Genomic DNA, 26496 nt, shown 5'->3' with positions numbered 1-26496 from the left:
TTCTCATAGGTCTTATGCTCCAGACCCTTAATCATTTTTGTTGCCCTTTGCTGAACCTGCTCTAGCAAATCCACATCCTTTTTATACTGGGGGGGCCAAAACTGGACACAATATTCCAGATGTGGCCTCACCAGCGCCGAATAAAGAGGAATAACTACTTCCCTAGATCTGCTCGAAATGCTCCTCCTAATGCACCCCAGTATGCCGTTAGCTTCTTGGCTACAAGGGCACACTGTTTACTCATATCCAGCCTTTCATCCACCATAACCCCTAGGTCCCTTTCCATCGTACTGCTGTTGAGCCAGTCGGTCCCTAGCCTGTAACAATGTTTGGGATTCTTCCGCCCCAGGTGTAGGACTCTACACTTCTCCTTATTGAACCACATCAGATTTCTTTTGGCCCAGTCCTCCAATTTATCCAGGTCCCTCTGGATTCTCTCTCTACCCTCCAACGTATCTACCTCTCCCCCTAGTTTTGTTCTGCAAACTTGCTGAGGGTGCAACCCAGTCCCTCATCCAGGTCATTAATAAAGATGTTGAATAACACCAGCCCCAGGACTGAGCCTTGCAGCACTCCACTTGAAACAGACTGCCATCCAGATATTGAGCCATTGACCACTATCCGTTGGGCCCGATCAAGCCCGCTTTCTATCCATCTTATAGTCCAAGGATCCAATCCATATTTCCTTAACTTATGGACAAGAATGTTGTGGGAGACTGAATCAAAAGCCTTGCTGAAGTCAAGGTAAATCACATCCACTGACTTCCTCGTGTCCACAGAGCTTGTTACGTTGTCATAGAAGCTGATCAGATTGGTGAGGCAGGACTTGCCCCCTGTGAATCCATGTTGGCTACTTTTGATCACTTTCCCCTCTTCCAAGTGCTTCAAAATGGATTCCTTGAGGATTCCCTCCATTATTTTCCCAGGGATTGAGGTAAAGCTGACGGGTCTATAGTTCCCTGGATTGTCCTTCTTTCCTTTTTCCAAAGATGGGCACTACGTCTGCCTTCTTCCAGTCATCCGGTATCTCCCCGATTTCCAAGTAACTGCAGTTCTTTGAGATGGATGTTCTTGTGGATTCTCCACCACCCACCCTTCCTCCCCTCTGCTTTGTGGCATATGTCTGTTGGGGCATAGAAGGAACAGAGAGGAACAAGGCTCACACATGCTCAATAACTCTCTCCCTAAATAGGGCTCTCTGAGCGTGTGCACACAGCCCCACTAAGCACTGCTAAAAATCATCTGACCATGGCTGTGCCTACATTAGAGAGTTTTGTCAACAGAAGGGGCTACACCACACTTCTGTCAACTGTACTTTTGTCAAGAGATTGCTATGCCTCAAATTTTTGAGGGATAATACTGTTGAGGCAAATGCAGAGTTCTGTCAAGACTGTCAGCAGAAAGCTTTACGCGTGTAGATGCTCCCTGAGTTATGTTGACAGAAGGCCTCTTCTGTCGACAAAACTCTCTAGTGTAGACCCAGCCCTAAGGTGGAGCATCTACAAGGACATCCATCTTGAAGAACTGCAGTTATTGAAGAGGGTGAGTAACCTTTCTTTTCTCCTCAACTCTCCAGTAAATAATTAGGAAAATCTGGACTAAAAATACACAATTTGGGGTCACCTGGGCAAAATATAAAGGTACAGGCTGCTCTGACAGAGAGGTATCACCTGCTTTGGTTATGGATCCCATCTGGCATTAGTGACAGCTTTTAACACTTTTTCTTCCTCCTTTCTGCAGACAAAAATGCCAAGGCTGGTTCAGGCTCGAAGACTGGAAGGATTGGACAAGAAAGTCTGGTATAAGGTAATATCCAGCGTTGACTCAGGCAAGAGAGGTAGTGATAAGTTAAGTGCTGCCAGACACTCCAAGGGGGTTATCTATCTCATAGAACTGGAAGGGACCTGAAGAAGTCATCAAGCCTAGTGCTCTGCAGTCACAGCAGGACCTATCACCATCCCAATCAGATTTTTTCAATCTGTTTGCTCTCTTAAGGATTAATCTCTCAGGCCTGGGTGCTTTGGTATTGGAGACTCAGTGGCTAAAGTAAATTTCAACATTCAAGAAGCATTTTGACAAGATTCTATATCAGAGATCAAAATGGCACCCTGGAAGAAGGGACAGAACAAGGAGCTAAATAGAAAACGAACTCAAGAGCAGGAGAAACCAGTGCAGCCTTAAATGTGGTGGTGGTTCTAGGGCTTGTCTTTCGATGATTACAGAATACTAGACTTGGAAGAGACCTCGAGATGTCATCAAGTCCAGTACTCAGCCCTCACAGCAGAACCAAACACCATCTAGACCATCCCTGATAGGTGTCTGTCTAACCTGCTCTTAAATATCTCCAGTGATAGAGATGCCACAACCTCCCTGGGCAATTTGTTCCAATGTTTAACCACCCTGACAGTTAGGAAGTTTTTCCTAATGTCTAATCTAAACCTCTCTTGCTGCAGTTTAGCCTACTGCTCCTTGTCCTATCCTCAGAGGTCAAGGATAACAATTTTTCTCCTTCCTCCTTTTAACCCTCTTTTAGGTACTTGAAAACTACTCTCATGTCCCCTCTGTCTTCTCTTTTCCAAACTAAACAAGCCCAGTTCTTTCAGTCTTCCCTCACAGCTCATGTTCTCTTGACCTTTAATCATTTAGCCACATCTTTCTTGAAATGTTGTGCCCAGAGCAGCTGGGAAATCTGTGGGTTGCTTGTGTGGCTTCTGGCTGGCCAGTGGGTCTGGCAGAGGTCTTTGTGGCTGGTTGGATTTGCCTTAGTGAGAAGGAAATCCCAGCTTGGGCTGTAAGAGGCCCAGTTTTAAGCACAAATACCCTGGTTTGATTTTTTTTAGCTGTGCCCAGAAACCCCATCATATTACAGTCCCTCAGCATAGAAAGGATGTGAACACGCTGGAGAAAGTCCAGCGGAGGGCGACAAAAATGACTAGGAGGCCAGAGCACATGACCTTGTAACTCTCCCTAGTTGCAGTGTGATCATTAATGACGGGCTAGAAAGGCCCTTAAGGTTTTTGTTATGGCTGCTGGGCTGTCATGGCTGTCGGCAGCTTCTGCTGCTCTGGAGTCTCCATCGAGGATGGAGTCTTGGGCACCAGAACTGCTGCCCTGTATAGCTCCTCTGGCTGGAAGAGCTACTCTGTTAATTTGTCAGACAAAAGCCTCCTGGCAAGGAGAGGGGTATGCCAGCTGAGACCTAAGTTGCCCCTAAGCTGTTCAGCTGCACACATTCCCATTAAGCCTTACACACACAGGGCTGCAGTGGTGAGAAATGCCCTTCCCCAAACCCCGAAACCGTTGTGGCTTGTGGGGAGGCATCCCTCAGCTGAGGCCAGCTGGGAAGTGCTCCTCCCTGCCAGCTCCAGCACAGAACTGCTGAAGCTGTCCACAGCAAGGAGATGCCCAGGTGAGCCCAAGCTCCAAAAGGCTGACCACCCTGAGTCTCCCCAACCCTGAGCATCCTCCTGCACCTCAAAGCCCACCCCAGAGCCTGCACTTCTCTTGCACACCAACTCCCAGCCCTGAGCTCCTCCCCAAAACTGGAGCCCCTTCTCTTATACCCCAACCACTCATCTCCAGTCCCACCCTAGAGCCTGCACCCCAGCCAGAGCCCTCACACTCAGAACCCCTTCACCACACCCCTACCATGTGAAGTTTATTATGTGCACCAATATGAAAGTGACGTGTCGCACATCACCTCCACATTGGTGAGCGTAAGAAATTTCATTTTGTTCAGGGCTGGAAAAAATTAGATGGAACACTGCCTTGGATCCTCTCTAAACCTTGTTATTCTCTCTCTAGGGTGGAATTTGTGCAAATGGCTGCCACTTACCCATGTGTGAACCTTGGCAAGGGCTTCCCTGACCTGCCCCCACCAGACTTTGTGAAGGAGGCGTTTGTGAAGACTGTCAGCGGGGAAAACTTCATGCTGCACCAGTACACCTGGGCCTTTGTGCGTGAGAGACCCAGCTCCTTCTCTTAGAGCCGGCTTTGCTGCCTGATGGCCTTTGCCCCTTATAGCTCAGCATGGAGTTGACTAGGCCCAGGCTTGAAAAAGCCCCTAGTGCAGAGCAAATAGATGCTTTGGCTGGGCTAAGTGGAGCTCGGCAGTCACTGCCATCTTCTTTGGAGGGGAGGGGGGAAAACGATCCCACTTGTGGGGTGAAAGGGTTGTGCCAGGTACTCTGCTAAAAAATTCCTGTTTCTACTCATTGCTAAGTGCTAAGGAGTTTGCACTGCATGAAGCACAGCCTGACCCATCAACAACAGGAGTCATGGGGATCAATGGGGCAGCTGCCTCCAAGCCTGGCCTTTCAAAGGGGCCTGGAGCTTGGAGGGTGCAGTGACAGCCTGACACTGAGGGCTGTGTCCCCTAGGCCCCACCCCTTCTGCCACTGGCCCTGCCCCTTCTGGGGCATGGAGCTAGGCTCCCAATCCCACCTGGCCCTGGGGCCCATGTGGCTGTCAGTGACACTGACACAATAATAAGCTTAGCAGCCTTCCTCACACAGTTAATACAAGTGGTGTTTTGTGACGCTCCCAACAGGGACACCCAGCACTTGTGATGATCCTGGCCCGCTTTTATGGGAAGTTGCTAGGGCAGGAACTTGACCCTTGGATCTATGTGTTGGTGACAGTCGGGGCGTACCAAGCCCTTTTCAACTGTTTCCAGGCTCTGGTTGATGAAGGCGATGAGGTAATCAAGGACTCACCAGCTGTTGCACAGCTCCTTTCAGGCTTCTTCTGACCCATATTTTGGAATCTGAATAAAGCTGCAAGCTCTTATGTGCATGGAGACCCTCCATCCCCCCCACAGGAAGGACCGCCCACCTGCTTCTGTTCGGACTAAAATTCCAGGCAGCCCCATACAAACGTTCTCTGTGGAGCAGGATACCCAAACCCAGCTTTCCACAGATCCTTGTAGCTGTTACATTGTCCCACTAGAGGTTGAATCTCCCAATGTGCACTCACCAGTACTCTCGTTTCCATGAGTGGAAACACTGCCCCTACTCAGTTTGTTCTTTTTGCTACCAGCCACTCTTGGGTCTCAGATCCTGATGTAAAAGAATAACTTTGAAGCTGGGAAGTAAATTTCCTGTCCTCTCCAACCTCTCCCAGCATCCATCTGCACTGGTGAAAGGAAGACTGAGGAGAGGGTGGGCTCTGGTGTCTCCCCAGGTGATTATCATTGAGCCGTACTTTGACTGCTATGAGGCAATGGTGAAGATGGTGGGGGGCACTCCTGTGTTCATACAGCTGCGACCGGTAAGTGGACATCAAAGCAAAGCTGTTTTGGGACCTTAGGGAGTCTCTTTCTCTGTAAGTGCTGTGAACAGAAATGGTGCATGAGGGAGAGAGGCAGTCTTATGGTGATGATGTGAAGTAGGAATCAGGGGTTGTCTCTAAACTGAATAATAATAAGTCAAGTCCAGGTCAATAAGGCCTGTAGCTTGATCAGGACCAGCCTCGTGATTTATGGGGCCCCACGATGCTGAAAATGGGGAACAAAATCATTTGTTCCTCACCACAATGATCTCCTCACTGAGGTGAAGGGTCCTGGCAGGAAGAAATTTCCTTTCTCTCTGGTCCTACAGCTGGTCCTACAGATACATCAACCTGTGAGTTGAAGACCTTGCAGTAAGTTGAGAGGGTCCCTAAAAGAGCAGATCCCACAAAGCCTCTTGCTTTGTGCATAAGGCTGATCCTGAACATTACTTAGAACTCCAGGCTTCAGCAGCTCCCTGAGAGAAAGCCCCAAGTATTGGGACTCTTCTGTGTTTGCTGACCTGGCTGGAGAGAGGATGATGGATTTGTTTCCCATCTTGTTGCTGCCCAATCACAATGATACTGAAACACACAGAGGGCGAGAGGACGTACTGAAGGTTAAGCCACAGGACACCTGTGGTCTATGCTTGTCTATTACACTGACTTGCTGTGTTACTTCAGACAAGTCACGTATTTCTTTGTGCCTCGGTTTCCCCATCTGTAAAATCAGGGTAACAACACCAATCTACTGATGGGGGGTGGGACTGTGAGCTGGTTCAATCCATTAACGTTTATTGAGTGCTTTGAGATGCTCAAAAGGAGAGGGCTGGAGATGGACAATGTGTCTTTGTTAAGAGCTCAGAGAGATTCCTAGTCAGAGCAGGACCCCCACATCTCCAGTCATGTATTGCTTGTAATCGTGATTTCCTCACTGTCCTTTGCAGAAAGCTGCAGAAGCTGGTAAACTGATATCTAGCAGGGACTGGCAGCTGGACCAAACGCAGCTGGCTTCCAGCTTTACTAAACGAACCAAAGCCATCGTTATGAACTCACCCAACAACCCCCTAGGGAAGGTAGTGCCTCTAACACCTGAGAGAGCTCCCCCTTCCCTCTGTAGGGACCCAGAAAACAGGAAGGAAATGAATAGGCCTTTGATGCTTGTCTCCTTAGAGCCAGTACTTGAGTGGGGTCCCACAGTCAGCTTCTCCTTTTGGAAGAGCCCACAGATAATCTGGCAGCTCCAGAAACTGGAGTGGGCAGTTAGTGAGACGATCCGCTGATGATTCCACTGTGCAGAGTTATCAGCCTTTGTCTTCAGGAGCAGGAGGGAGGAAAAGAGGGATAGCTGTTAGACCCCATCAGTTGAGTGCCTTAGCATAAGCAGATTACACTCACGGTCAAGAGAAATCAGTCTGCAGCCTGCGGTGGGAGGGAGAACCTCAGACTGTCACCAGCAGGACTAACCCTAGTTGGGTAATGTGAGTGGGAGAAAGTCCCCTAAGAAGAACCTAGTGTCTGAGTGGAGGCTGCTGCTGTAACAAGGATGGGGAGAGTGACACTCGTGTTGGTGGAGATGGCCCCCTTACTCTCCCTGTTCTATTACGTTGTCTGCTCATTGTCACGAAGAGAATGTCTGCCTGAGATGCTATTGTTGAGGACTATAGGCCCCACAAGGGCTGAGCCTGAGAACTCACTGTGGGGTTGTGGAGCTGAGGAGTTCTGTGCCCAACAGCCCCTTCTCCTCTGCCTGTCTGGCATAGGCGTTCAGCAGGGAGGAGATGGAGCTCATCGCAGACCTGTGTGCGAAACACCATGTGCTCTGCTTCAGCAACGAAGTGCAGGAGTGGGTGATGTACGATGGGAATGTGCACATCCGGATTGGTAAGGAGCATGGTTTGTATGTGGGCCAGCTTATGTCCCTCCCTCACTGTCTGCAGCTCTGTTGTGTGGGAGCATAGGGAAGCTATTATTAAAGGTGTTATGCTTGAAAGGGAGATTGTGACCAGTCATATTTATTTCACTTGCTTTGTCCTCACAGAATATGTGGGCGAATTGACTATTTAAGTGAGGGTCACACAGCCCTGCCACTATATCTCTCTCCTCAACTGCAGCACTTTCTGCTAAGCCATACCTGTTTCTTCCCTCAGAGGCCTTCCAGCACACTTCAGTCTTGGCCTCCATACCAACTGTTCTCTCAGTTATTGGACTCCAGTGGAGTTTCTTATTCTGGAGTCAGTCAGAACTAGACTAGTAGAGGGAAATTCTGACCCCACTAAAGTCAATAACAAAACTCCCATTGACTCCAGAGGGGCAGGATTTCACTTAGAGGTTGTAAAAGTGGACCAACATTTTCAAAACTAGCTATCAATTTGGAGTTTTGCCCATGAAAGCTTATGCTCCAAAATATCTATTAGTCTATAAGGTACCATAGGACTTCTTGTTTTTGCTGATACAGACAAACATGGCTACCCCTCTGATATTAGTGATTTTGGGTGTCTGTTTTTGGGTGGCCAACTTTTGGACCTCCTTTTTTGAAGTGCCACAGGAGGTTGAAGACATTAGCAATGTTGTGTGCTCAGCACTTCTGAAAACCAGGTCTGAAATATCTTGACATGGGCACCTCAAAACTGAAGCATCTATAATTATTCGTTTAAAAAAAAACACCTTGGCAGTGTCTTTGAAGGGGGCATGGCAATCAGCTTGATCGGAGAATACTAATGAAGTGCTGCGATGAATATGCAGCACTTCATTAGGCTAATTCTCCCTGTGGCAACTTCAAAGCCCAAAAATATACAGGAGTCATAAATACTGTACAAGGGCAAATTATACTGTTTGCTGTGAGATCTTCCAGCTGTTTTTCTCTCTTGTTTCATTGGCAGCCAGCTTGCCGGGTATGTGGGATCACACAATAACCATTGGGAGTGCTGGCAAAACCTTCAGCAGCACAGGATGGAAGGTGATTGAGTCTGGAGTGGCAGAAATGTCTCCCATATAAAACCTTCCTGGCCCTCCAATTCAGTAGTTCCAGTATGGGACTCTGGCTGACGGCCAACCTTCCTGAAATCAAGCCCATCTTGCCCATCTTTCCATCAATATTTCTCCAATTGTTGGACTGCCTGTCCAACCAAGAATTATCATCACCTGTGGGGAATCTCTCTGCTTGTCTTTAAATTGGAGGGATCAGAGATTTGCTTTGCAAATGGACCTGATCGTGTGAAATTGATAGTGTGAAGTGACAGTATGTAAATAAAGTGGAACAGGTGTAAGATACCTGGGAAACTGAAACGTCCTCGAATCTCTGTGTTGTAACAGGTTGGCTGGACTCTTGGGCCTGATTGTCTTGTGAAACACCTCAGAACTGTTCACCAGAACTCTGTGGATCAGTGTCCGACAGCAGCTCAGGTGAGGGACAGAGCACCTGGAAAGGTATTGCCTCAAATCAGATGTCAGATGTAAACCCCAGACCTCCTTCGTGGAGAGATCCATTAACTGTCTCCCCAGACCACAAATGTGTGGAGCCTAGAGGTAAGAGCTCTCTCAGACACCCCATCCACGTAAGATGCACCTTCCCCAAACAAGTTCAGAACCAGCAAGCTTGTTCCGTGTCTCGGGTACTGTCATGGTCAGGTTAGGCCATTGGAGGAACACCGCTCTCAAGCCTTCTGTCTGGGAGGAGGCTGGAAGAAAAGTATTTGATTTAGGCCTACTGTTGTCTTAAATTGCCCCAATCTCCTATGTATCTGCTCAGAAGTGAGAAGCCCAGTTCATGGGCTGCCTCTAGAATTAGCAGGGAAGCCTACTGCAAACTCAGCATTTCCTGCTTGTGCTCGGGGTAGAGGGACTCTGTCATACTTTGAGCGCACACAGGGGATGCTTTGTGTCTGGGTCTGAGTTCCTCTCTCCACCCTCCCACCCCAGGAAGCAGTGGCCCAGGCATTCCAAAGAGAGCTTGACAATTACGGGAAGCCAGACAGTTATTTTGTCCAGTTGTCTCAGGAGCTGCAGCAGAAACGGGACTGGCTAGGTCAGAGCCTAGTGGCTGCAGGCATGAAGCCCATCATCCCTGAGGGCACCTACTTCATGATGGCAGACATCTCAGAGCTCAGTGAGTCCATGTGACTGTTTTATCTACTTCTGGCCTTCACATTAAAGGGGCGGTGCTCAGCTTGGGATCCGGCATTGGAGAGGTGAAAAAAAGATAAAGGCTGGTCCATTTTCCTCACTTGCACTAGGGAAGGGAAAGGAAAGACTTTGACAGATGGTGCTGGGGAATTTGTTGCTTGATAACACTGGGTTTAATTGGTCACAGCGTGAGCATGTGCTGTGCCACGTCTCCCTGACCCCTACAAGCTGACCTGTGCATGGCCGGTGCCCACCCCCCATGAGCATCTTTCCTGCCCCTGGGATTCCCATGAATAGATCTGGACAACTCTGCTATCCTGATAAGGATGAAATGGTCATATGTGTTTTTTCACATGTGACCTACACCCATACCCCATCCCATCCATAGGATGAACTGGGGTGTCTGCCCCTAGGCCCTGTGTTTTTGGGGGACCCACAGCAGCCATCTTAGAGATGGAATGGTTACCTGGAGCTGAGGGCTGGGTGCAGCAGAGGCAGCAGGGGTTTCTGCCCTTCCCTCCTGCACTCAACACGTGGGCAGCAGGAGTGGCAGCCTGCCCTGTCCTGCTGCACCATGGTATGCTGCACTCCTGGCTCACTGCACCTCACTTCTCAGCAGGTGGCTGGAAATCTCCGTGGGATGGGAGGATGCCATGGCAAAGTGCAGCAGGCCAGAGCAGGTTTCTGCTCCTACTGCCTGCATGGTGACCGGAGACCACCACTTGTGCCCGGCCCTCCACTCCAAGGAATACCCAGGTCCCGTTGCCTGAGGGAAAAGGGCAAGGCAGGGCCAGAGCAGAGAAGGGCTGGAGCCTGTGGCACAAGGAAGGTTGACTCAGGGCTCCCCACCTCCCTCACAGATGGCCCTGCCTGCACCAGAGTTTGACCCCAGGTCCGTGGAGGGGACATATTAGTGCGCTTGACCACAAAGGTATCTGGCTTTATATGGGTATTTGGCTCAGTGGGAAATTCAGCTGTGTCTCATTTGTTCCATCATTCCGCTCACCTTTGCAGCTGTGCGTGTCTTGCAGAAAGTGAAGTACCTGAGCTCCCTGACTGTGATGAACCCTACGACTCTCGGTTTATAAAGTGGATGATTAGAAACAAGGTAATATCTCTGTCTCTCTTCAAGGGGCTTGTTCTCTTAGAAGGACCCCCATTCTCCTTGCTCCAGGTAGATGTGAGGGAGCTGGGTTTTGTAATGGAGGAGTGCTGCCTTGAAATGTTTAGAAAAGTTACTTGAATATTGCTGCTGCTGCCTCATTCAGTCAAGTACACAGACTTCTGAATTCAAATCCACTTCCTTCTTGTGCCTTGTCTCATACCAATGGAGCTCATTGATTGCATTCCCTAGACTGGCCATCTGGTTATCTCCACACCCTCCACCATGTTCCTCCAGAGTCAGGGTATGGCGCCGCCTCCGTGATGTGCTTCTGCACCAGCTGACCACCTTGTTACACCTTGCTGCCTGCGTCATTCCCTCCTCTTGCCTGTTGGCCCTATGAGCATCCTGGCACACCAGAGGCTGAGCCAGCCAATGTTCACCAGTAGCAGAAGGTGAGGGTGGGATGCATCTTCTTTCTGCCCTCTTCCTCTGCACAGGATTTAGTTGCCATTCCAGTCTCCACCTTCTACAGCACTACACACGAGAGGAATTTTGACCATTTAATCTGCTTCTGTTTCATGAAGTTGAGGCCTCTGGGGCTGTGAGTTCAGGCAGTGCTCAGGGTTCCTGCTGTAAATGAGGGATATGCCTAAAGAGATAAGGGCAAAGATGTGAGACTAAAGCCACTTAACAATAACCTGAAACTGCAGATTCAGTCAGGCAGGAATTGACTTTTCAGCCTTCAGGGGTAGATATAATTAAGCTGAGCATGTGAATGTCTTTCACATGAGATTTTAATCCAGGTTCTGTCCATTCATGACCTATGAAGATCCCAGAGCACTTTGTATAAGAGTAGAGCTTCTTCCGAGTGCATCTGGCTAAAATCTCCTCTCATACCGTGTTACTGCAAAGAGATAGCTGTGCATTGTTCACCTGCTTGGATGCTGCCCTCTGTCCCAAAAGTGGCTGCATTTCAGAGGGGCTGTATATACAGCATTGGTGATCCTTCATAGTGAAACAAGGGCTTTTGGTCTTGCATCAGTCTATGCAAGAGAGGGAGGATGTGAGCATGGAGCCTGGTAGAGCTGACAGTCTGGTGTTTGCTCAGGATGAAGCTACGCTGAAGGCAGCAGACGACACACTGCAACGATGGAGGCTGGAGAAAACTGGGCAGTGACTGCTTTGGGTGGAGTACCAGACTTGCCTGCACTCTGCTCTGATCTGCTGTCTTCTGTGCTCCTTAAGGAAGACATCATGACTCCAGATACTTTGCTTTCTGTCTTTCTGTTGACCCTACTGAATCATTTGATTTCATTCCCCTTCTCTATCATTCACATGGGCAAGAGGTTTGTCAGCCCTAAGGTCTGGTTGAAAGCTTTTCATTGCTGTCCACTAGCAAAAAGGCTTTACTGTTCCTTGGGCCATGTGAGCCTGTATAGACATTAGAAACACTTGATTTCCTCTTTTTTTCACTTTTAGAAGTGTCACTGACTTACTCCTCTTGGGTTCCTTGCAGCTTCAACACAAGACCAGACTGGTTACTGTACATTCTTATTAGGCTGATGCCAGTGCTCCTCTCATAAGATATTGGACTCCAATTATGTCTGAACGTTTTCTTTATCAGAACATTTCCCTTTAATTCCATTTCCCCAGACCATTGTTTCCTTTCTTCCATCATGTTGCAGAACAGACTACCTGCTCAACCAAGCAGTCTGTCCAAGTGATTACAATAGAACCCTGAGATATGTGCACTCAAGTAGCGCACATCTCAGGTTAATGCAACTCTTGGCGCCTGGCTCCAGGCTGCCCACCACGGAGGGGAGCCAGGAAACTGACCGGTACAATAGCTGACACTTTAAATTTTCAACTGTTTTGAGTTGCACCCAGTGTTTCTGGTCAGCTCTTTTAACAACTGCATTTCAAATTACAACTGTCTTCCTTCTAAAGAAGGGGTTCTTAACCTTTTTGCCATCACACCTCCCCTGAAAGTGAACTTAATGTTTACACATCCCATCCTTCCCCAAATTGATCAATGGACCAATCAAGACATAATTAAGATGATAAAGGGATTTTATTTCTAGCCAATTCCTCACATACACAAAACAAATAAAAATAGATAAATTAAAAAGTTCTTCAGAACCACCTTAATGAGATGGCTGTTGCTGCTTTCAGTCAGTAAGGACAGAAATTGGAGGGACAGTCTTGGACAATGCTAAGCACATGTCATGCCTGGCACCCAACTGATTTCTAGCCTTTGTCTTCACACTGACCAATGTTGAAAATCCAGATTTGCAGACATAGGTTGTAGCAAATGGTATCAAGGCTGAAAGAGCTTTCTTTGCCAAAACTGGGTAGGCAGCTTTTTGAGAGCACCAAAATTCATCAAGATTTTGATTGGAGAATCCTTGCTTCAGCAAAGCTTTGCTCTGCAAATCGATGAGGTTGTCCTTCTGCATGTCAGCATCATCCATCGAGTCCAAATTAAAGGTGAAAGGATTTTGAATCCACTCATCATTTTTCAATTAGTCTTTCACAAAATAATTATCAAAAGAGTCCATGAGATTTTCCAGATGCCTCAAAATATCACCTGGAATCCAATCCTGGACCGTCTCTAACAAACCCTCTCCAGAGAGAAGAACATTTTCCAGAGTAGGAAAATTTGCACAATTGTTCTTCACCACTTATCTCTTCCAAAGAGCCAGTTTTTGCTGGAAGGCAGCAATCTTCTCATCTGCATCCAGAACAGTCACTTCTGACCCTTGAACAGAAATGTTGAGGTCATTCAATTGCGAGAACATATCTGCAAGATAGGCCAAAGACACAATGAAACCTTGGGTTTCAAACTCCTCACACAGTTTGTTTTCCTTCTCTCAAAGAAACATGGCTATCTCAGTTCTAACTTCCATAACATGAGTGAAGACCCTTCCATGTGAAAGCCAGCTTACTTCTGTGTGATATAACAATACTTCATGAGCAGCTCCAACTTCTTGGCAGAATAGTTTGAAGAGTCTGTGGTTCAAAGCTTGAGACTGGATGAAGTTCACTGCTTGAACAGTGGTATCCATGGCTGATTTCAGTCTTGGAGAAAGAGTTTTTGACGCCAATGCATGACCATGTAGAAAACAGTGGATGACCTCCACCTGTGGAGCCTCCACCTGCACCAAAGCTCCAAAGCCAAATTTCTTCCCCAGCATGGAATGTGCAGCATCAGTGCATATGAAGCCCAATTTTGCCTTCCAGTCCAGTCCATTTTTTGAAAAGAACTCATTGATTAGCTGGTACACATCAGCATCTTTTGTGGTAGCCAACAGGGGTTCACAGAACAAACACTCTTCTTTGATGCATGTTTCAGTGGCGTATCTCACAAAAGCCAAGAGTGGACTGTATTGAGCCTCATCAGTACTTTCATCCAGTTGAAGTCCAAAGGGCAGAGTCACTTTCTTGAGTTCCGCCATGAGTTGATCCAAAATAGCAGATGACATATCCAAAATTCGACAACTGATGACGTCGTTTGACAGGTATTTCAGCAATCTGTTTCCTCTGTTGCTTTCTGAGAACAACTTTGATCATTTGAAGGGCACAGGGCTCGATCAGAGTCTCACCGATTATGTGAGGCTTTTTGTTCTTTGCAATGAGATATGCCACTTTGTAGGAGGCCTCAAGGAGTAGCTTCTGGGTAGATCCAAAACCCAAATTGGGTAAAGTGCCTGATGAGTGGAATTGAGCTTTCTTCTGCGTCAGCGACTCCAGCGAGTCTCCAGAATTTCCTGGATGCACATTTGCAAAATGCTCTCGGAGTTTGGCAGGCCTCACGTTTTCATTACAGAGAAGTTTTGCACATAAAAAGCACTGAGGTTTTTCAGTTCCATTGTGGTCAAGACAGCACGTGAACCCAAATTTCACATAATCCTCACTGTATTTCCTTTTCTTTGACATTTTCTCTTCTTCTTGAGGGAACACAAAAATGTAAACTAAACTATTGATCATGGTAGAGTTAAACGCAAAAACAACTACTCGCACCAAAGACAGACTACTAACTGAACCAGTGCGTGTGGGCAAAGTACACAACAATATGGTGCAATGCAAGAGAAGACTGCAGTAGTTCTACAAAGGCGTAATATTGTGTCTGACCTAATTTTTTAAAAGTGTCAGCCTTGAGGAAAAAAATATCACCTCGTGTTGCATCAGCCAATCAAAATGTAACACTGTGAGCAAGGTGTTAGTTTTTGTCGTAACCAGTTTAAAGCAGTTTGGTGGAATACGGTTGAGTAGCTCTAACAGTGAAAGTAGACATTATTCTCTTAAGTATCTGATCTCACCCCAAGTTCCCTTATATTTAATTAATAAGCAATTAATGTTAATAATTTTAATTCATAATATTAAAGAATTCTAAACTTTAGAATTTTATACAGTGAGGCTGCGTCTACACGTGCACGCTACTTCGAAGTAGCGGCAGTAACTTCGAAATAGCGCCCGTCACGTCTACACGTGTTGGGCGCTATTTCGAAGTTGAAATCGACGTTAGGCGGCGAGACGTCGAAGTCGCTAACCCCATGAGCGGATGGGAATAGCGCCCTACTTCGATGTTCAACATCGAAGTAGGGACGTGTAGACGATCCGCGTCCCGCAACATCGAAATAGCGGGGTCCTCCATGGCGGCCATCAGCTGGGGGGTTGAGAGATACTCTCTCTCCAGCCCTTGCGGGGCTCTGTGGTCACCGTGGGCAGCAGCCCTTAGCCCAGGGCTTCTGGCTGCTGCTGCTGCAGCTGGGGGTCCATGCTGCATATACAGGGTCTGCAACTAGTTGTTGGCTCTGTGTATCTTGCACTGTTTAATGAAAGTGTGTCTGGGAGGGGCCCTTTAAGGGAGCGACTTGCTGTTGAGTCCGCCCCGTGACCCTGTCTGCAGCTGTGCCTGGCTCCCTTATTTCGATGTGTGCTACTTTGGCGTGTAGACGTTCCCTCGCTGTGCCTATTTCGATGTTGGGCTGAGCAACGTCGAAGTTGAACATCGACGTTGCCAGCCCTGGAGGACGTGTAGACGTTATTCATCGAAATAGTCTATTTCGATGTCGCAACATCGAAATAAGCTATTTCGAAGTTGGGTGCACGTGTAGACGTAGCCTGAGAAAGCAATTCCAGTAAATTTTCTGAGGCACGTCACCCTCCTCCCAAATCCCCTCTGCACCTCCCCTGGGGAGGCACACCCCACAGGTTAAGAACCCCTGTTCTAAAGGAACTGATTTTTGGGATGCTTTTGGCCAGAATTTCTATAATTTTCAATTACAAAGGAAGGGAACATATACGTTAAGTGGTGTGTGTTAACATTTTACATCATGGGTTAAAAAATATTGTCACTGTGTATTTACATACACTTTATTTCACATTGTGGAGCACAGTGGTGTATGTCTCAACTTCTGACATGGCAATGATGCACTTTTTTTTTTTTCCAAGTACCATATTTGCTGCTTTCCTTTATCAGAGATAACAAATATCTGTTTAAAAGAGGGACAATCACTTCTGTGTAATTTGGTGCTCCCGGTGATTTCTTATTTTGCCTATAAGGTTGGGTCAACTCTGCTTGCTCATGCTTCACCCTATCTTAGAGAGGTGTTTTTTGTAAATGTTTTGAGACCATGGAATACCAAACAACATTTCTTTTGCGGAACACCTATGAAAATTTGTTGTCAGACAAAAAACACCAAAACCACCAACCAAAAAAACCCTGCCACATATAGAGCAAAACCAAAATGAAGCATCATAGCTTGGGTTACCACATAAAAAGAGGACACCCCTGAGAGGGAGTATGTCAGGATCTGCCAGCCCACATAGTAACAATGTACGTATTAATGTACATAGTATAACACAATAATGCCTGAATTGATAGATACAGATACACTCCCTCTCAGGGGTGTGGGGTTTTATTTTTTCAAAGATCAAATATGGTAACCCTCTCATAGCAGCAGAGAAGTAATGTATCTGGTTTTAATGGCAGGCAACATGCACGGCACATCACTGCTGCGCTGCTGCAGCAGGCAGCAGGCCTTCCAGGTGTTCTCAGGCCACCACTGTTCCGGGGCACATAATTTCAGAAACGCTGCCCTAGAACTGGGAGACCATGTCCATGGTCAGACACCAGCCTCTAGACCTGTTAGCGTCATGCAAGCCCGCCGAGTTAGGACCTTGTTTAGCGGAGATTCCCCCTACATCCACGGCCGGAGATAAACGGCCCCTGCTTAGCGTTGAGTACCCGATCTGGCTCAAGCCATGGCCTGGACTAAGCACCTTCCCCCCGCCTCCTGGCTCTACCGTTGCCCACCGTGCTCCGCTTTCACGTGACTCGTGCCCGGGGGCGGTTGGGAAACGGCCTGAGAGGCGGGGCTTGGGATGCGCCTTCGTCCAATCCGTGCGAGGCCGGAAGTGGCCGTGGAAGATGGCGGGTGTTGCTAAGTGGCCGCGTGGCCAGCCGGTGGGTGCTGTCCGCGGAGCTTTATCCCTGCGCGCACGTGCTCCCCCCCCCTCCTCCCCGAGCGCTCCGGGCTGCTTGTCCTCGGGCGGGCCCCTGTGGGGGCGGCGGGGGCTTCTTGTACCCGCCAGCCTGGGCTGGAGTGAACCGCGGTTGGGAACTGCGTCGGGGCTAGGCTGGAGCCGCTGAACGCCGGTCAGGGTCAGGGTCTGGGGCCAGGTGCCTGCTGCGCTGGGCGCAGACACGTCTCCCAACCACCCTCCCGTCCGACGCTGAGTTTGCACTGCTGTGTAAACCCCGGGCTGGGCTCAGCTTTGAGTCCCGCTCCGCCCCCGCCTTGCTGCTGTTCACACATCTGTCTGAGTGGTCCCAGCCCTGTCCTTTGGCAGTGTGGTTGCAACTCATGCTACAGGCCCGAATCAGGAGGTCTGTATACTGCAGCCTGGCTGCCCCAGCGTGGTTGTCAAACCTGGGTCCAGCGCGTGTAAACCCAGCTTTGTAATGTAGTTAGGGCGCTCGGAGCGAGGGCTTGGAAACGCTGTTAGTGCGGGTTCCACATGCCTGACCTTACAGCTTATGTAGAAGGCCATAAATGAAAGAGTAATTCATATCTCTCCTATGTTTTGTTTGTTGGGGTGGGAGCGGGTGTCAGTGTAGCTATGCTGTGGAAACCCTTGGATTGGATACAGTGCACCCTTGTGAAACAGGTGTTTACATATGTTTTGCACTAGTACAGTGTGCCTGCCTTAAAAGTTTACATGGGTTTAGCTACATTATGTAAATGGGTGCAAATTTCACTAGTGGAAAGGGACCCTTGAACACTAAAGTGCACAACCAAACTGAAGACCTCAATTCTGCTTCTCTGAAAAAAGCAGAGGCATCTATGATTCCAGTGGTGCCATTGTTTCCTTGTGTTTCTCAGTGACTTACTGAGAAAGTGCTACAACTGGATGAATTTCTTTGTACTGTTAAATGTTGTGATCCTGGTGAGCCAGCTGATGGAAAGTTGATAGCTCATTGTTTTTTTTTGTTTTGTTTTGTTTTGTTTTGTTTAGGAGAAAGAGAAAAAGGTTGACTGGCGTAAATGGAAACAGGAAAGTAAGGAGACCTTTTTTGTATATACTGTTATAATTTCTGGCACTTTTAGAAAGAACCCCTCAAGCATTTATCAGATAGCTTGAATAGCTGGCAAGCAGGCTCTTGATGAAATCCAGAGCCCATTTACTGTTGGCTCACTGTTTCAAAGTCAGACTCCAATGTCTCATTATTATGAAGTTTCCCTTTGAGGACTCGTGTGGTAGCATGTGTGAAGTGTTAAAGATGCTCAATTTCTACTGGTCATGTCTTTGCATTGCAAAAAACTAGGTCTGATTACCACTTCTGTTTATTGTCTCAGGGGAAAAAATGCCAAATACTCCTTTCTGCTTTACTGTTGACAGTCTGCCACAATACTGTTGATAATGTGACACAACCGATTGCTCTTTTCTTCTGCTGTCTCTGTCCCCTTGCCTTCCCCAGATGGTGTCTAGTGGTCTAATTATAGTATATTTTAAATGCATTTGAATTCTGGTGGCTAGAATAAAGTTTTGAGTCTCCTTTTGTTTAAATCATGATTATTTTCCATTTCAGAAAAAGAAGAGAAGAAAAAATGGAAGGAAGTAAAACTATTGAGAAAACTAGAAAAGAAAAGAATGCTGGAGATGCTGGAAAAACAAAAAGAAGAAGAAAAGCCAAAGGAAGACAAAGGTATAATAGCTTTAGTCAGGGAAGCATTGCGTGAGGGCAGGGAGAATCTAATATGTGAGGGGGTCCAATTTAGATGCTTGAAATGATGATCTCATCTCTGTAGACAGAGAAGGAGATCTTATGGCTTAACTTGCACAGAACTGGTATAATTACATGCCTGTTCAAATACGAAGGTAGACTTTAATGCAGCACAATGATGCTGAATGTGAGACAACTTTTAACCGGGGATGCCTGTTTTAAGGAATTGCCTAGTACACTCTGGTATGAAGAGTCCACTCTGCTCCATCTCTAAGAAATGGCCACTGAAGAGACCAACAAAAGTCTCTTGCTAACGATAGGTTTCATTTTACTCAGTTACAGTATCCCACTATCTTTCATCATGGTAGCCTCCCTCCATCCTCGTGCAAAAAAAGCGGAAGATACATGTATTGGACAGTACAAAACAATGAAACATTTAGTGTTCATGTAGGAAGAAATGTAGTAGACCCATAACTTTTAAGTTAGCTAGCCTATTACACAATCCACTATAAAATTGCTACCCAAAGTGTCCATTGATTAATTCTCTGGAGCAGGGGTGAGCAAATTTTTTGTTGGGCCCCATTTTTTGTTCCTGCTGTTAGCAGGGCCCCTCCTCAACCCATCTACTGTAATCCAAAATGATGGAAATGTTGGTTATGTTCATATGAAAAAAAACAAGCTAACTTTCGGCATCTGTAAGAAAATAAGTACGTAGAGTGTAAAAACTTTATTAATTGGTATGTAAAAGTGAATATACATACATAACAACAGTAACACATGTTAACATTTTAATGAAATGGATGACCCTGGGATCTAACAGCCAGTCATGCACCCTCCCCCCCTTTTTGAAATGTCAAGCTGCTCACCCCTGCTCTACAGTCTAGTCCAGTGGTTCTCAACTTTTCCAGACTACTGTATCCCTTTTGGGGTCCAATTTGTCTTGTGTACAATTGGGTTTCACCTCCCTTAAAAACTACTGGCTTGCAAAATCAGACCTAGAGTTATGAAAGTGTCACAGAATGCTAACTTAGAAACTTTCTTGCCTTCTCATTTTTGGTATATAATTATAAAATAAATCAATCAAGTATAAATATTATACTTACATTTCATTCAGAGTAGTATAAACAAATCATTGTATGGAAATTTTAGTTTATACCGACTTCGCTAGTGCATTTTATACATAGCCTGTTGTGAAAACAGGCATATATCTAGATGAACTGGTGTATCCAGAAGATTTCTGTTTATCCCCAGGGGTATGTTTACGCCTGATTGAGAATACTTGTTGCCCTCCCCGATCCTTTTTAAGGCTCATGGCAAAATGAAAGTTCACTACTGTGAAAATGGTGTGGGGCCCTTATTTTGTAAAAGGCACTATATAGGAATGCTTTGGACTTTTATACTTGTAGTGTGAAAGCCTCAGAAGGAATTGGGGCCCCTTTGTACCAGGTACTGTGAAAACACAGAACAGTCCTTGCCACAAAGAGCTTACATTTAAAATGAAAGAACCAGCTAATGCTGTCGCTTTGGCAGCACAAATAGTAAAACTGCCAAGCTCTGGCTCTTCTGTCTAATCCCACTTATTTTTTTTTTCTCCCTACTAGGGCGTCATTATACGGTTAGTGTAGCCCTGCCAGGTTCCATCCTGAATAATGCCCAGTCTCCAGAGTTGAGGACATACCTTGCTGGGCAGATTGCCAGGGCCTGTGCCATCTTCTGTGTGGATGAGATTGTGGTGTTTGATGAAGAAGGAGAAGATTCAAGGTAAGAGTGATTCATTTTCTTCCCTAAATAACCTGTTCCTTGATAGGGCCAGTTTCTGTGCAACTCATCTCAAATGAAGGCAAGCAGGACACAGAGCTGCAGCTTCTCTCTGGCCTTGTCAAATGGCTTGTCTGATGAGATCTTCCTCTTTATTCTTTTCTTTCCGTGTGTGGAACTGGACAGCGGCAGTTTCTCAAGCAGCAAATTTAATGACCGAAATAACATAACTTGTATCAAGTATCAGAGGGGTAGCCATGTTAGTCTGGATCTGTAACAGCAACAAAGGGTCCTGTGGCACCTTATAGACTAACAGAAAAGTTTTGAGCATGAGCTTTCGTGAGCACAGACTCACTTCATCAGATGCTGGTCTTGGAAATCCCAAGTAACTTGTATGGCTCTATAGGGTTGTTAATAACCATTTTCATGGAGCCCACAGAAGCAGCATCACCTGGTTACAATTCAGTGGCCTGCAAGACGAATTGGTGGTGTGTATGCCTACCAATTCACAGGTGTCTGTCTTGCATTTGGTTAAACACTTGGCATCCTTGTTTACAGTCTCAGCAAAAAAGCCCAAAGGACTAGATAACCAATTCTAGTCTGTGGGAAGATGGCTCTGAAGATTGGCACTTGGCCATCTTTGGAAGCACAGAAATCCATTCAGATTTATGTTCTTCGTGACTGCCGGACCATGCAGACTAAGGCTATGTTATCACTACTGGTCAGTTTCCCAGCTCCAGCAAGCTGTGGGACCTGGGAAACTGATAGCAGGGCAGCCCCGATCAGTTTCTCATCTTGTGCTAGTAGCAGGGAGCTGGGAGCCAGATGCAGCACATAGCTTTGTGGGATGCATATGGGACACTTGTAGAGGCTAATAAATTTGAATGAAGGACATGGCGCTTCCACAGGAGACTTTATTCAACATTTTAAACTCAAGATTGACGCTATACTCATCCATTAATATCGATATTAGGGAAGACTGAATCAAGCTAATGACATTTACAATGAAGACAATGTTTTAATGTCAAGCTAACTCCTTTACATTTGATTTTTATCTTGTACTGTAGACGCAGCCGAAGTGACAAGGTTTACAAAGCTCAGTGCCTGATTTATAGTTAGTCTGTGATAGAGGTAAAAATACATGATTGTTGGAGCAAATTTGAACACTATAGGTAAACCAAGAAATAGCTTGGTTCCATAGGACACTTAGGTCCCATAACAGCAAATAAGTTAAATGTAAATGCTAAATTGCATGGATAATCCTGTTATGCAACACAAACACTTGATTTCCAAAACAAAAAGGCAGTCCAGTAGCACTTTAAAGACTAACATAATTTATTAGGTGGTGAGCTTTCATGGGACAGACCCACTTCTTCAGAGTCTGTCCCATGAATTCTTATCGCCTAATAAATTATTTTGTTAGTCTTTAAAATGCTACTGGACTGCCTTTTTGTTTTGATAGAATATAGACTAGCACGGCTGTCTCTCTCTCACTATTCAACTAGATTTCCAAGAACCTCAAAAAGAGCTCTGTGAGCTTGTTTCTTTCACCAACAGAAACTGGCCCCATAAAAGATATTGTCTTTCTCTCTCTGTCTCTCTACTATCATGGGCCTGACACAATTAGAGCAACATTGTATGCAGATTTACAGGAAGATATTTTGTAGTGCTAAGAAAAGGTGCTGTCTTGATGGCCCTGGAAACAAACTATCCCTGTTTATCCCCAGTGCAGACTAGTGTAGCAAAATGTCATTCTTTCCCACAGTTCCTACTCCTGAACTGGAAGGCTCCATCTGTAACCATACTCAATGGCTCATCCAGGCATTGGCCTAGATTGGGGTGGGGAACCCTGGCCAGCGACCTGAATCTGGACTGTGGCTTGTCTGGCTCCAGACCTCAAGGCTCAGAGCTCCCCTCCATAGCATCCAGTCCACGGCAGAATGGAGGGTTTGGAGCCCCAGGCCTTGTGGATTGGATCTGGGCTCTGCTGTGGCTCGCTGCTGTTCCCCTAGCTGGGGGAAGGGGACAGGTGGCAGCAATGCCCTTGACCTTGCTGACCAGAGGCTTCCTTCCACTGCTCTGATTGGCTGGAATCAGCTGTTCTGTTAGAGCAGCTGAGGACAGTGCCTGAGAGCAGAGGGAGGAGGAGCAGAGCCATGTGTGTCCAGGGGAACTGACCAGGTCAACTGTTCCTATGCCCCTTCTCATCCAGACTCTACTGCCACCTCCTTCCTGAACCTCCTCCCACTCTGACTCCTGACTCACACCCTGCCCCCCTGCTCCTGCCCCCTCCCTTCCACACCCTAAACCCTCCTGCACCCTTCTGCCAAGACCCACACCCCAGCTCATGCACCCCCTCCTGCCCTGGCCCTCATATAGTCAGGGACCACATCAGTGAGGGCTTTTGTTGCTTCTCACTTGTGACCTGTGTGGCCCCTGACTGATTTGTATACAGGTCAGTGTCCCCCAACCCAAAAATGGCCTAGATTATTAAGGTTACCAGTTCTGGTGGTTGTGTGACCAACAGCCAATCAGCTGGAACTTGGTCTGATATCACTTACTCCTTTCACAGATCATCTAGCCAACCTAGAAACAGAGAGGGAGGCGTGCTAGTCTATACACTATCAAAACAAAAAGCAGTCAAGTAGCACTTTAAAGACCAGCAAAATAATTTATTAGGTAATTATTATAAATTATTTTGCTAGTCGTTAAAGTTCTACTTGACTGCTTTTTGTTTTGATCATCTAATGACTGTGTACTATGATCTGTCCTGACCTGGGTCAGACTTGAACTGGCAACAAGGGTGAGGTTCTCTCTATCACAAGCCACTTTTAAAAAGGCCTGTTTCTAATTGTATACTTTTTAATTTAATAGAAATGGGATGGGCCTTGTATGTACATCTGCTCACTCCAGGGGTTGTGTAAATGTCTTAGAAGATCACAAACTGCACTCTTCTCTTTCAGGACTGTGGAGGGGCAGTTTGACGGGATTGGAAAGAAAGGACAGGCCTGCGTGCAGCTGGCTCGGATTCTGCAGTATTTGGAGTGTCCTCAGTAAGACCAATGTGATAGTTTTGCACACCACAGAGATTCCATCATGGTTTAATGGTGTCATTTATTAATGTGGGATTATGCAACACGTATCAAAGGTTGGAGGAGCAGGTGTTGGGTAGCGGAGGGCCAATCTCATTTATATTTGTTTATTCTCCTGTATTGGGCCATCTGGGGGTAGATTCTATTCTGATTCATTTGTTGTGCCCACAAGCTTGAGTGCGGGTATGCCCATTAGCGTGCTGAAGAATGAAATCTGCACAGTGAAAAAAGACTGCTGTGCATTACTAGTGTTGGGATGCCAGCCTTAGAGCTTGTAAGTGCCAGAAGAGCAGCAGCTTCTGCTTTGAATTCAGACCCAAATGCCCAGGAAATAAAAAAGATCTTGGCATCTGACAGAGCTGCAGGAATGTGTAGCGTTCAAATGATCACTTACGTTTCATAGGAGCTGTAGCCTTACAGGCTATATGGTACCATAGGGCTGATTTCCTGATTAAAGCTGGAAATCTGAAATTAAAAAGTAGTCTGAAAGAAGACTGTAACGATTTTGAGACTTGACTCTCTCTCTCTGAACAGATACTTGAGAAAATCATTTTTCCCAAAACACCAAGATCTGCAGTTTGCAGGTAAGGATGTGGTTACAGTCCTTTGCCACCCTGGTCCCATCCTTAAGGCATAAGCCCTCTCTGGTGAAGTACACAGACATGAGGTTCCCACCTTTCCATATACAGGCTCACGTGTCCTGGACAGCCTGCTTGTTGTTCCAGTTCGTGTAATGTAGCTCTTGAGCTCTTATGCTCTGTAAGGAGTGGCAGTGGGATTAACACCCAATACCAAAGCTTTTCCTTGACTGAGAGAGGAAAGTCATGTTCTTCTTCATCATACTTGGGATGCTTCTCTGCCTGTGCACACACAGACCATTTCATGGTTTTTCCATCAGTATGGGCAGGGAGTGATGAGTGTGGGGGTGAGGACTGGAGAAGCGGAGGATGAATCACTTTATAATTTACCTCCTGGTGCAATCTGTGCTGCAATACATAGCCTTGCATTTTTCCTCAACTTCCCTCTACTGTTTCAGGGCTGCTGAACCCATTGGACAGCCCTCATCATGTGCGGATAGATGAGGAATCAGAATACCGGGAAGGAGTGGTGTTAGCTCGGCCCACCAAGCCAGGCAAAGGCTCCTTTGTTAACTGTGGGATGAAGAAGGTATGGCCTGTTTGTCCTCACCCCCACTCTTCCAGTCACCTGTCAGTTACTCCTTTCAAGGCCAAGTAGAATCAGGCTAGTATGGCCATAAGCTACCAGTGTGATTCTTGAAGAGACATGTCCTGCTGTGGAATGGGAGAATTTCTAGTAACTGATGTGTCCCTATCTCCCCCCACCTCCTTTTTTTTTTTTTTTATTTCATTTAGTCTCTTCTTTCTGATCAGTGTTTCTTTGTTAGTTTATGGCACCCTCTGCTGGGTCCTGGTGGAGACAATAGTGTCTCTTAGCATCATGCAGTAGGACAAAATCCTCCATTTACATTTTGTCTGAATTAAGAAACTCTTATTCTGTTGTTCTGTACATTGAGCTGGAAATGCATCATCCATTGCAGTTGTTCTAAGCCAGATGAGTGTCTTGGAGGACTGACGGTTTTCTGTAGTCCGATCCATGCTATACAGTGTGGCATCTAACTGGCTGCTCGCTGATGGAGCTTTCGGTCTTGGCTGACAGTGTAGTTTGCTTTCCCAAAAGTGATTTTTTTGCTTGCCATCTGCAGCTTTCCTGTGGGTGGGTGTCCATGTGTCTAAAACCATTTGTGCTGATGTTCTATTGTTGTAGGAGGTGCAGATAGACAAACAGCTAGAGTCTGGTCTTCGAGTCACTGTTCAGCTGTTCAAACAGCAGAATCCAGGTAAACCATAGCCATCCTGTGTCTGCACAGGTTAGATAAGCAAATACTACCACTATGATTTGTAGAATAGCCCTAGTCCTGCAGAATCTAGTATTTGCCAAAAGACCGTGAGGGAGTTTAGTGACTTGCCATCTTTAGGACACAAGACATCTTTAAACATGTTCAGGAATCATTATACCCAGCTATAGTGAATAATTTCCAGCCCCATACCCCTCAGTGGGAGACTCATTTATTGTATCTTAATATTTCGTTTGTGCTGGTATTCAGAACTCAGTGTTTTGAGCTTCATCAATTTATAGACAGTGCTGAGTAGACTAAACTCATACAGGCTTTCCTTAATTAATATAAGGGGTTGAACTAGTTTATGCCTTACTGAAGAGCCTTTTGAATATAGCCTGGGGGTTATTGGTTAATTTCCAGCAATGTCTGGAGAACTGCAATTTGCTGTGCTAATCCATGGGCTTTGGTTTCAGATAGCAAAATACAGAAAGGCACTGTAGTGTCCTCTAACCATCCACGGACTGTGTCTGGCCTGTACTGGGGTTACAATGTCCGCTTAGCCTCCTGCCTCAGTAAGTATTGACTCTGTATTCTGTCACTTGCCTGCTGGCCCAGGGCAGAAGTAGCAGGATCCACCCGTACCTAGTTGTGCATGCATGTTTACACAGATTATATTTGTGCTTGATGCAAAACCAGATACTTTTTTCATCAAAATCCTCTTCGTAGGGTCCATTTATTGCCATTGTTTCATAGGTATTTTAAATGTCTAATTTCCTTCTGGTGATGGAGGGATGGGTTGTATGGTAATGAGCCTGTATTCGCTGACTTGCTCTCAGCCCCCGGGATTTACCAGCTTCAGTCCTCGTACATGCAGAAGATGGGGACTGCGCCAATATCTGATTAGTCACAGAATTTAAGACTGTTGGGAGGGGAGCCAACAGTGGTCAAAGTAGTGCAGGCAAATGCTGATCTCTGCAGCTGTCCTGATTAGCTGTGTGTTCCCACCCTTAAGCATCAATAGCTCAGGTGTCATAGGTTCCAAAGTGTCCTAGTGAGCCTTCTG

The 26496-nt window shown here is 46.4% G+C and overlaps 2 protein-coding genes across 5 annotated transcripts in view; both read left to right on the top strand.

The window, feature by feature from the left end:
* The first annotated feature begins 1670 nt into the window (after positions 1 to 1670).
* Positions 1671 to 10438, top strand: LOC142024047 (kynurenine--oxoglutarate transaminase 1-like). Of its 2 annotated transcripts, none has more exons than XM_075015658.1 (7): positions 1671 to 1806; positions 3805 to 3955; positions 4550 to 4699; positions 5122 to 5268; positions 7029 to 7149; positions 8581 to 8670; positions 10422 to 10438. In XM_075015658.1, exons 2-6 carry the CDS (start codon positions 3821 to 3823, stop codon positions 8601 to 8603), a joined length of 576 nt encoding a protein of 191 aa, XP_074871759.1. In that variant the 5' UTR covers positions 1671 to 1806; positions 3805 to 3820; the 3' UTR covers positions 8604 to 8670; positions 10422 to 10438. The 2 variants fall into 2 exon arrangements, with proteins under 2 accessions (XP_074871759.1, XP_074871758.1); XM_075015657.1 differs by lacking the exon at positions 10422 to 10438 and adding an exon at positions 9187 to 9238.
* Positions 9364 to 26496, top strand: part of SPOUT1 (SPOUT domain containing methyltransferase 1) — a 22023-nt gene continuing 4890 nt past the window's right edge. Inside the window, exons 1-10 of one of the 3 annotated variants that reach the window (XM_075015651.1) lie at positions 9364 to 9373; positions 10405 to 10498; positions 18017 to 18059; positions 18591 to 18707; positions 20327 to 20486; positions 23447 to 23536; positions 24110 to 24159; positions 24612 to 24742; positions 25361 to 25433; positions 25907 to 26005. In XM_075015651.1, coding sequence (XP_074871752.1) covers positions 10484 to 10498; positions 18017 to 18059; positions 18591 to 18707; positions 20327 to 20486; positions 23447 to 23536; positions 24110 to 24159; positions 24612 to 24742; positions 25361 to 25433; positions 25907 to 26005 — 778 coding nt within the window. In that variant the 5' untranslated portion in view covers positions 9364 to 9373; positions 10405 to 10483. Of the gene's footprint in view, positions 9374 to 10404; positions 10499 to 16915; positions 16965 to 17182; positions 17388 to 18016; positions 18060 to 18590; positions 18708 to 20326; positions 20487 to 23446; positions 23537 to 24109; positions 24160 to 24611; positions 24743 to 25360; positions 25434 to 25906; positions 26006 to 26496 lie in introns of those variants that run through there. The other 2 variants (XM_075015650.1, XM_075015653.1) reach the window with 2 other exon arrangements.

The sequence above is a fragment of the Carettochelys insculpta genome, chromosome 21 (genome assembly GCF_033958435.1).
Source record: "Carettochelys insculpta isolate YL-2023 chromosome 21, ASM3395843v1, whole genome shotgun sequence".
NCBI lineage: Eukaryota > Metazoa > Chordata > Testudines > Carettochelyidae > Carettochelys > Carettochelys insculpta.
The sequence above is the reverse complement of the archived record's forward strand: the minus strand, read 5'-3'. Positions and strand labels throughout refer to the sequence as shown.